Source organism: Plasmodium reichenowi, chromosome 14 (genome assembly GCF_001601855.1).
Source record: "Plasmodium reichenowi strain SY57 chromosome 14, whole genome shotgun sequence".
NCBI classification, from domain to species: Eukaryota; Apicomplexa; class Aconoidasida; order Haemosporida; family Plasmodiidae; genus Plasmodium; species Plasmodium reichenowi.
Window position 1 is genome coordinate 2,032,239 of NC_033659.1, and position 12,220 is coordinate 2,044,458.

At 20.7% G+C, this 12,220-nt stretch overlaps 2 protein-coding genes across 2 annotated transcripts; one reads left to right on the forward strand and one right to left on the reverse strand.

The window, feature by feature from the left end:
- Positions 1–3,047: 3,047 nt before the first annotated feature.
- Positions 3,048–5,546, forward strand: PRSY57_1450400 (elongation factor 2; the record flags this gene model as incomplete). The annotated part of the gene is made up of 1 exon (XM_012910100.2): positions 3,048–5,546. The coding sequence occupies one exon, from the start codon at positions 3,048–3,050 to the stop codon at positions 5,544–5,546; it is 2,499 nt and encodes an 832-aa protein (XP_012765554.1).
- Positions 5,547–6,488: 942 nt separating this feature from the next.
- On the reverse strand, positions 6,489–11,848 carry PRSY57_1450500 (hypothetical protein; the record flags this gene model as incomplete). The annotated part of the gene is made up of 2 exons (XM_012910101.2): positions 6,489–10,879; positions 11,722–11,848. The coding sequence occupies 2 exons, from the start codon at positions 11,846–11,848 to the stop codon at positions 6,489–6,491; spliced, it is 4,518 nt and encodes a 1,505-aa protein (XP_012765555.2).
- Between the last annotated feature and the right edge of the window lie 372 nt (positions 11,849–12,220).

Here is a 12,220-nt window from a genome sequence, read left to right on the forward strand (position 1 = left end):
TATATATATATATAATATTTTTATTTTAATACATTATAATATAAAATAATATTAGGAATATTTTGAATATTTAAATATATATATATATATATATATAAAGCATAATATGAAGTATTATATATTATTCCACATACACAAATATATATATATATTATATATATATATATTATAATTATCCAAAAAATTATCTATTTTCAAAAAATAAGGAAAAATAAAAGAATTACAAAAATGTTATCTATTTATAAAATCAACATTATTACAATAATATTTCTATATTTAATTTATTGTTCTATTAATCCATAAATAATGTGCACATGGTAATATATCTTGTATAATTTTCCCTTTTGTGTTTTATCAATTATTTATTTTTAAGAATACGTTACATTTATCTTAAAATGAAGTAAAAGAAAGAAACACAAAGTAAAGAATACAAAAAAAAAAAAGAGAAAAGAATAAAGTATATGATCTTCATTATAAATTATTAAAGAACAAACTTTTTAAATACATAAGTTATTCAAAAGTTTTATAAGATATAATAAATTTTATTTTCCATCATAAAATTTGAACATTGTTAAAATGATATTTATACATTGTTCTTTTACAAATTAATTTTTTTTTTTTTTTTTTTATTATTTCGATGTCTATATAACATATTTTTTTTGCAATGCTTATATTAATATTAATAAATACAATTTATTAATAAATAAAATAATCATAAAATAATACACAAAAAAAAAAAAAAATTATTTAATGGTCCAAAAATAACTGTTTGTAAAATTTATCAATAATATGATTTTAGGAAAAAAAAAAAAAATAATAAAAAAAAAAAATAATAAAAAAACAAAATAACGAAATAACGAAAAATTCATAAACCAATTTTTTAGAGCTTATTATACATATCCATATGTATACATTATTATGTGTAATCCATTATACTTTCATATTTTTTTAACAATATTTAAATTATTTAAAAATGTATTTCATATTTTTGTTATAACCTATAAAATTATACATTGATTATATTGGAAAAAAAAAAAATTATCTTCTACCAAGATATTTCAAATAAGATATATTTATGTTAATATTTTAATATAAAAAGGTAAATATTTAAGGATATAAAACTGTTTTATTATGGATTTTTTTTTATTTTTTAATTTATATAAATTTTAACTTTTTATACAAAAAAAATTGTATATATATTATATTATAATATATATATATATATATTTCTATACATTCTTTAAAGTATATATGCAAAAATATTTAATAATTATTATTAAAAAATATTTAATTATTATAATATTATAATAACATCATATTGTTAAATAATAATGTTAATATATATAATAATAAATATTATATAATATATATTTATATATATATTAATTTATTTTATATATATAATATTATAATATATTTTTTTTATTAAATAATCCATATATTATACATATATATAATATATACCCCTTTGAGCGTAGATAGAATATATATATATATACTTTCATATAAATCGTGAATATAATATATATTATTTTATATCCCCTCCTTTTCTTATAGTGCTCTTATATTTAAATTCTCTACAATAATGTTTATAAGAAACAAAATTTATAATTAAATATTTTTTATTTGCACTGAAAAATTAATTAAGCAAAATATGTTCGTTACAATACATTATTGTATACTAAGAATTTTATATACATATATGAACTTCCCCTCTTTTCTTTTTTTTTTTTCTTTTTATAAAAATATAATTTATTGTGTATATAAACATATATATAATATAATATAATATAATATAATATTATATATATTTTTTTTAATACATATAAGTTATAATATATATATAATAAATATATATTATATATATGTAATAAATAATATATACTTACATATTCTATGGATACTCTTTTGTTTTTTATGTGTATAATAAAAAAGTATTAGAATAAAAAAAAAATAATTTTCATATATATATATATATATATATATATATATTATATAAATTTAAAAAAAATTGTAATATATTTATTATTATATATTTAATATATAAATCTTTTTACCTATATATAAAATATACATTTTTATGGATCTTACTATATATATATATATATATATATATATAATAAAATATATATTTTTAACATAATTTTTTTTTAAAATATGTAATATCATTAAGAGTTTATAAAATATATATTAATGTATATAATATATGATGTATATCATTTTATATTATGTAAATATTATATATTATATATATATAAAATAATAAGTATGTTATATTTTTTATTAATAAGCACAGTTTTTTGTAACATATAATTTTTGTTATAAATTTTATTACATTAAAAAAAAAAAAAAAAAATACATTTAAGTAAATTATATACGTTTTATTTATATGTAAATATTTATTTTTATTTATGTTTTATTTAATTATTTTTTTTTTTTTTATCTGTTATACAATTTAAAATTATAAAAAACCAAGAAGAATATATTTTATAAATAATATATACTAATTTTTATAAATAAAAATGATAATTATAAGAAAAAAAAAACTGTTGAATAAGTTTTATAATAAAAATATTAAACATCATTAAAATTACATTTTGTGAAAATTAAATATTCAGTATAATTTTTTTTTTAAAAACAAATTTTTAAATTTATATATGAATAATTGAAAAAATAAACAAATTATAATATATTATATATATATATATATATATATGTTTATAAAATTAATAAGAAAATAATAAAAAGGATTTGTAAATACTTTTTATATTTATATATATATATAAATATATATATAAAAAAAGAATACATATATATATATATATATATATAATATATATTATATTAATATATATTTATTTTTAAAAAAATTATTTTATACTTATATAAATATTATTTAAAAATATATATATATATATATATATATATTTGTATTTATATTTATATTTATATTTATATATATTTATTTATTTATTTAATAAAGAAAAATTCATAACACATATTTAATTTATTTATAAGAAAAAAAAAAAAAAAAAACTGATAGCAAAATGGTGAACTTTACGGTAGATCAAGTTCGTGAGATCATGAACAAAACCAAACAAATTAGGAACATGTCTGTTATAGCACATGTCGATCATGGGAAATCAACATTAACAGATTCTCTAGTTTCTAAAGCTGGTATTATATCTAGTAAGAATGCTGGAGATGCTCGTTTTACTGATACTAGGCAAGATGAACAAGAAAGATGTATTACTATTAAATCCACTGGTATATCTATGTATTTTGAACATGATTTAGAAGATGGAGAAGGAAAGAAGCCCTTTTTAATTAACCTTATTGATTCCCCAGGGCATGTAGATTTTTCATCAGAAGTTACTGCAGCATTAAGAGTTACAGATGGTGCTTTAGTTGTTGTTGATACTATTGAAGGTGTATGTGTACAAACAGAAACTGTCTTATATCAAGCCTTAGGAGAGAGGATTAAGCCTGTGTTACACGTTAATAAAGTTGACAGAGCTTTATTGGAATTACAAATGGAAGTTGAAGATATTTATCAAACCTTCGCAAGAACTATTGAAAGTGTTAATGTCATTATCTCTACATATACTGACAAATTAATGGGTGATATTCAAGTATATCCAGAAAAAGGTACTGTATCTTTTGGTTCTGGTTTACAAGGATGGGCATTTACCTTAGAAACCTTTTCAAGAATCTATTCCAAAAAATTTGGTATCGAAAAAAAGAAAATGATGCAACGTTTATGGGGTAACAGTTTTTATGACGCCAAAACCAAAAAATGGTCTAAGAATCAACAAGAAGGTTATAAAAGAGGTTTCTGTCAATTTATTATGGAACCAATTTTAAACTTGTGTCAATCTATCATGAATGATGATAAAGAAAAATATACTAAAATGTTAACAAACATTGGTGTCGAATTAAAAGGAGATGACAAATTATTGACAGGAAAACAACTTTTAAAAAAAGCTATGCAATTGTGGTTACCAGCAGGTGATACATTATTAGAAATGATTGTTACACACTTACCTTCTCCAGCTGATGCACAAAAATACCGTGTTGAAAACTTATATGAAGGTCCAATGGATGATGAAGCAGCTAATGCCATCCGTAATTGTGATCCTAATGGTCCATTAATGATGTATATATCAAAAATGGTTCCTACATCTGATAAGGGTAGATTTTATGCTTTTGGTCGTGTCTTTTCTGGTACTGTAGCTACAGGACAAAAAGTTAGAATTCAAGGACCACACTATGTTCCAGGTGAAAAAACAGATTTGTATGAAAAGAATATTCAGAGAACTGTTTTAATGATGGGTAGATATACCGAACAAGTACAAGATGTTCCATGTGGTAACACATGTTGTTTAGTTGGTGTAGATCAATATATAGTAAAATCAGGTACTATTACTACATTTAAAGAAGCTCACAATATTGCTGATATGAAATACAGTGTGTCACCTGTTGTGCGTGTTGCTGTCAAACCAAAAGATAGCAAACAATTACCAAAATTAGTTGACGGTCTTAAGAAATTAGCAAAATCGGATCCATTAGTCTTATGTACTACCGATGAAAGTGGAGAACACATTATATCTGGTTGTGGTGAATTACATATTGAAATATGTTTGAAAGATTTAAAAGACGAATATGCACAAATTGATTTCATTGTATCTGATCCAGTCGTATCATACAGAGAAACAGTAACAGAAGAATCTACCATAACTTGTTTAGGAAAATCACCAAACAAACACAACCGTTTATTCATGAAAGCTTATCCATTAGCTGAAGGTTTACCAGAAGCTATAGATAAAAATAAAGTATCAGATAAAGATGATCCAAAAACAAGAGCAAACTACTTACACAGCAACTTTCAATGGGATAAGAACTTAGCTCTTAAAATTTGGGCATTCGGTCCAGAAACTATTGGTCCTAACTTGTTAACAGATAACACAAGTGGTATTCAATACATGAACGAAATTAAAGTACATTGTGTTGCAGCTTTCCAATGGGCATCCAAAGAAGGTGTTTTATGTGAAGAAAATATGAGAGGTATAGAATTCAGAATGTTAGATGTTCATATGCACGCTGATGCTATCCACAGAGGTGCTGGACAAATTATGCCTGCATGTAAAAAATGTATTTATGCATGTGAATTAACAGCTTTCCCAAGATTAGTTGAACCAATCTATCTTGTCGATATCAGTTGTCCACAAGATGTTGTTAGTGGTGTGTATGGTGTTTTGAACAAAAGAAGAGGTATTGTTATATCAGAAGAACAGAAATTAGGTACTCCATTATTAAAAATACAATCTCACTTACCTGTCTCTGAATCATTTGGTTTCACCTCAGCTTTACGTGCTGCTACATCTGGTCAAGCTTTCCCACAATGTGTCTTTGATCACTGGTCTGTATTATATGACGATCCATTTGATTCAAACAAAAACTCATACAAAATTATTATGAACATCAGAGAAAGAAAAGGTATTAAAGTTGAAATGCCACAATTAGATCAATATTTAGATAAACTTTAAAAAATATTCTGCATTTTTAACCATTACTACAAGAAATATGTAAATGAGTTTCATAATATATATTTAAAATTACTTATGTGTAAATTAAGATAATGTATATATTTATTTTATATTAAAAAAGCAGCATATATTAAAAAAGAAATAAAGAACGAAAAAAAAAAAAAAAAAAAAAGAAATAAATAAATATATATATTTATATATATGTGTACAAAAAACACACGGTAATAATATATATATATATTTATATAAAGCATATTTAAAAAGTATTTATATTATTTTTATATACAAAACATGTATATACTTTTAATATTATTTTATTATTCCTTTATCGTAATTAGATTTTTGACAATTTTTTATCATTTAATGTATAATCTATTATTTTTTCACTCCATATATATATATGTTAATGAACTAACAATAATCATATATATTTTATAGCTTATATTTTTAACTGAATAGTAGAAATTTTTAATTTAAAAATTTTTTTGCATAATTACTATTACAATTATTATAATATAAAAATTAAAAATTAATAAAGATGTAATAATCTCTTATGATTTAAGATTATTTTGAAACTATATACATTTAATCAAAGAAAGAAAAATCTAAAAATAAAATTCATCAATAATATATATATATATATATATATTTATTTATTTAATCCCGTTTTAACCAAAATATATTATTTATTTATTATTCTATTATTTTAATTTTTATTTCGGTTTTATATATGAATGAAAAAAAAGGAAAAAAAAAAAAAAAAAAAATTAATATAAAAAAATTCATAATAAATAAAATTAAAAATATATTCTTAATGTTATGGTATATAACACGCAAATATTATATATATATATATATATATATGGAAAAAACTGTATAAGAAAAAATTTAAATATTAAATATATATATATATATATATATATATATATATATTTTCTTAAATCAATTTTCATTTTCATTATATCCAAATGTGTTTTTTAATAAGGTCAATGAACAGTCCGGAATTGTATAATTTCTCTCTAGAACTGATATTTGATTATTTATCATTTTAGAGCATTCATCAAAAAATATTTTTTTTATTCTAGATATCATTCTTAAGCAGTTTAAAATTTCTTTTTGTGTTTTATCCATATTTAAATTAGAATAATCTTCATACTTAAGATTAAATGTATCCTTTAGTAAATTGCTAATAGTTTGTTCACGTTCATATCTGGTCATATTCTCAATAGCAGCATTACAATCTATATTTAAATTGTAGCAATCTGTATAATTTTTTTTAAATTCTTTTGTTTTCCAAATATCTTCTTGGGTACTATGAAATTCTTGATGTTCGTTTGGATATCTTAAGGAATGAGCACATTGTATTCTTACCAAGGAATCATTGTTATTAATATGTGTTGATCTTCTATTTCTTTCTGATTCCGTAGTATTATTATTAATATTTACAACATCATTGTCATTTAAAACACTATCTCCATGTGTTATGTTTTCATTATCTTCCTCTTCTTTATCAGTTGTACCTGCATGTTCATCGTCTATTACTTCATCTCCTTTTTCTAAATTATAATTTTCGTTATTGCTTTTAGTATTGTCCAAAAATATATCTTGTAATGTACAATTAGGTTGATTAACAAAATCTTTTTCCTTATGATTTAAATCATGTACTTCTAATATATCTTTTCTTGTCTCATTATTTATAAAATATGTAGTATTCCCATTTTTTGTATCAAATTTTTCTTCCTTCACCTTACAGCATTCCATCATATCACTTGATATATTATCCTTATTTCCATCATTGTTGTGATTTTCATTTTTTTCTTTCATATTATCATTTTTTAACACATTGTCTAAATTCATATTAGCATTTTCTTTATTAATTTTAAATTCTTCATCTTCTTTATTATTAAATTTTAATTCACTTAAATTATTAGGTTCATTTTTATCAGCTTTTTCCTCTTTTTCATTATGAACTTCATTAATACATTCAAAAGTCAAATTAAGTTTATCCTTATTATTCTCATACTCCTTGTTCTCGCTAATATCTTTTTTGTTCAAGTTGTTGTTATTTTCATTTTTTCTTTTTGTACATACAAAATTGTAATTGGACGATTCATCTGATGATGAACAACTACTTTCTTCACGGTTATAATCATCATTTCTTTCATTTTCTATTCTATTTGGACTTATTTCATTTAACTTTCTAAAATAATCAGAATATTTGTCCATCACAATTCCTTCCATATTTTTTGTATCATTATTATTTGATGAAAATACAATATTTTCATAATTTCCTTCACCTTTTCTTCGTCTTCTTCTCCTTCTTCTTCTTTTTCCATTATCTTCTTCAAGTTTTTTTCCTTGTATTCCTTCATTTGTATATTCATCATCCTTTACTATTTTAGTTCTATATAAATTGGTAGATACATAATTTTTATATAATGTTCTTTCCGATATATTTTCATATCGTCTACCAAAGGCATTATTACCATCTGTTTCCACTTCACTTTTCAAAGTTTTTTTAATTAAATGATTAAGTTCATCACATACAAAATTAATTCTATTCTGCATACTTAATTTATGTGTCGCGTCAACATTTTGTACATCATCTCGTATAGTTCCATGATTCTTTTCCTTCTCCAATTCCATAATTCTCCTAGATATATCATCATTTTCATTATCCTTATCATTTGCATCTACACATTGATCATTCGTTTTATTAATATTTGTTGCAGCAGTATTTTCCGTATGATTAATTCGATGACGGATGGTTCTACTACTATCTCCAACATAATTATTGTTATTATTGTTATTATTATTATGACTTGTATCATTATTCATATACATATCATATTCCTGTTTCATATCATTTGTTAAGGTGTCCTTTCCTCCTGTGCTTCTTCGACTTTCATTCATATTTATATCCACAGATTCTATATATTCATTATTAGAATTATTTAAAGGAATATTACATTCATTCCTAGATATTTCAAAAACTTCTCCGCCTTCTTCTTCAGCATTATGATATTGCCCACTTCGATAACTAGACTCATTGGTTATATCACGTGCTGATATATTCCAGTTTACACTTTCGTGTTTATTATTATTAACAAATTTATCATTGGAATTAGAATTACTATTATATATATTCTGAATTGATTTATTTTTTAAATAATCATAATAAAACTTGTATTCCAATTGATTCAACTTGGTTAAAATTTCATTATTATTATTCAAGATATCCACTATATGACTCATGGCGTAAAAAGATTCGCTCGCATGATGAGTTTCAAAAAATTCAGGAGGGAATTCGTCTCGAATACTACGTGATAATTTTATTTGTATATCTCCTAAAAATTTCAACATGGCATCATAATTAATATCTTCAAATCTACTTACTTTACGTAAAAATTTTAAAAACTCATGATTAAAATTAAATACAGTATTTAAACTATTAACATTATCCATAAATTCTTCTTTAACCATAAAATCTTCATTTGGAAAAAGTCTTCTATCCACGTTTTCTAAAAATGCTTCTTTTCCTAGATGTTTACGTCTAAAATTATTTCTAACTCTTTCAGATCGTTCAAAGGAGTTCATATGCCTTCTCTTATGTCTTCTTCTTTCTTCATTATCATTATCAGATGATTCAGTATCATAAAAATTTCGTGATCTTCTAAAAGGCAATAAATGATTAACAATATTACTTCTTCCACTTTTTCTATCGCTTAACTTATGTACTAGATTTAAGTCATGTTCATCCATATTATCATATAATTCTTTTCCCCTTGTATCATGTTTTCGAATTCTTCTAGGTTCATTATCTCTAGGTATAATTCTTTTTTCGACTACAACACTATTTCTTTTTTCTTTTGAAAGGGGTTCTATTAGAAAATCAAAATTATTTGGATCTTTCTTTTTCCTTCCCCTTCTTTTACGTTCACTTGTAAACGTTACTGCTAAAGCATTTTCTTGAACTAATTCAGTTGTAGTTATATTAGCTTGAGCACCTTCGATATATAAATTGGTACTTCTTCTATCATTACCACTAATATGTATGCTATTATTATTTTCTATATTTTCTAACAACAGAATTTCATTACTACCCTTTATGTCTTTATCAATTGATTTTTTCTTACTTCTTATCCTCCTTCTTCTTATCACCTTGGATGTTACATTCATAACATTTGCACAATTTAATTGTGATGATTCTTGTTCATCCATAAGAACGTCTCCTTCCTGCACGACCTTATTAATAATATCATTATTACTCATTAACGTATTCTCAGTATTTATATTACTTTGTGAAAAGCTATTCATAGGACTGCCGGTAGAATTTTCTAAATCATTATTCACATATGGATTTAAAGATTTTTCTGACATCACAATCAAAGCGTCATTTTCTGAAAGGTTGGTTTCATTGTACGATATTTTTTTATTTTCTAACTCGTTATTTGATTCTGTGATATCTTTTGTTTCTTTATTATATTCATTTTTGATAAAATCAGAATTTTTTACATTTTCATCTTGTATACAACTTACAATCATTTCATTATTTTCAAAAGACACCTCATTTTTTAGCTCAAGATTTCCATTTGTCATTTCCTTTTTAACACAATCAATTTGTTCTACAATTTCTCCATTCAAAGGATAAATTATATCTTTTTTATTCTTTTTCACAGATTTTTTTCTTAATTTCCTTGTGTTAGTTTCATCAGGCTTCTTTTCAACTAATTTTTTAATTTTTCTTTTATTCACATTATTATTTACATCTTGATGATTTTCATTTGTAATGGGACTAGGTAATGAATTATCTTGAACAAAATTATTTTCACTGTTTAATGTTTCACTGTCTTTATTATCAATATTATAAGTAACTTCTATGTTATTATTATTTTTTAAAATATTATTATTATTATTATTATTATTATCATTTAATTCATTTTTTTTATCATCATTTTCAGAAATTATCTTTTTTTCATCAATATCTTTTATAAGTTCATCATTCGATAAACTAGAAACCGTGGTGAGAATACCACTTTTTTTATCAGACGCATTTTTCATATTATTAACTATAATATTATCTTTTGTATTATTATGTTCTTTATCTAATTTATCAAAATTTTTATCGTGTATAATTTTTTCTGTCTCTTTAAACTCTGATGATATATTATCAGTAGTTTCAGATACATAATTCTTATTTATATTAACTAGAATATTTTCTTTTTCTTCTAATCCAATATTTTTCTCATTGCATGCAATAGTATTCAATTCGTTACTTTTATCAAGAACTAATACATTTTCTTCTTCTTTCACATTACTTATGTTCTGTTCTACTAAAATGTATATAAATAAAAAAAAAGGAAAAATATTTATATTTTTATAAAAACATAAATTATGTAATAATAAATAAATAAATAATCTTCATTTTGATAATGGGCTATATATATATTATAATATGTATTTATTCACATTATATTATATTATATATATATATATATATATATATAATTATATATATATCTCATGTATTAAAATAAATAACCCCTTGCAACCAAAAAAAAAAAAAAAAAAAAAAAAATTACTTATAAATATATTCAATATATATATATATAACCACATATATTATATAAAATCAAATAATATATAGAATATTATTTAATATATATATAAATATAAATTAATAACAAAATAATATTAAATATATTGGTTGCATTTACAAATTTTATATTATTTATAAAATATTATATAAGATATAAAAAAAAAAAAAAAAATTATATATTTATAAAATTATTAATAAATAGACTAAGTCAAAAAAATATATACTTATATAATATATAAAAAAAAAGAATAATTTTATTTAAAAAAAGAAATAAAAAATAAAATAAAAAATATTATATAATAGATAAATATATATAATATAATATAATATAAAATAATATATAAATTAAAATGAATTTATTAAAAAATTCATTAATTATTCTATTATATATAAAAATATTATTATACTTCTAAAATGTCAAAATATATAATATATATAATAATAATACATATTTATGATACATACAAAAAAATTCAACATAATATATACATAATATATATATATATATATATATATGTATAATATATTATATATTCTATTTATATATTTATTATATATTTTTTTATATATTATTACCTTCTGTAAGACCCAAATGCAAATCATCTGTTCTCTCTGTAATATGCTTTTTGTTCTTTTCATGATCATTATATTTGCATGTTGAATTTTTTCCTTTTCTAATTTGCGACCTTTTTTTGGACTTCATATTTTATTAATATATAAATTATACTTTATTAATATATTATAATATTATCTATATTAAATAAATAAAATAAGTATGTTCAAATTAAATATTATATAATATTCTATGTATACTGCTTTTTTATATAAAATATTATATAATATATATATTATATATATAATATATATATATATATATACAATTATATATACGTAAATATAAGAAATATACCAAAAAATATATATAAATATTTTTTTAAGTATAATTTCGGCAATATTAATATATTATTATTTATATTATATTATGTAATTATATGTAAATATAATAACATATGTATTTTCTTCTTATGTATATAAATATTAAAATAAAAAGGAAATAACAAAAATATTGTCAGAA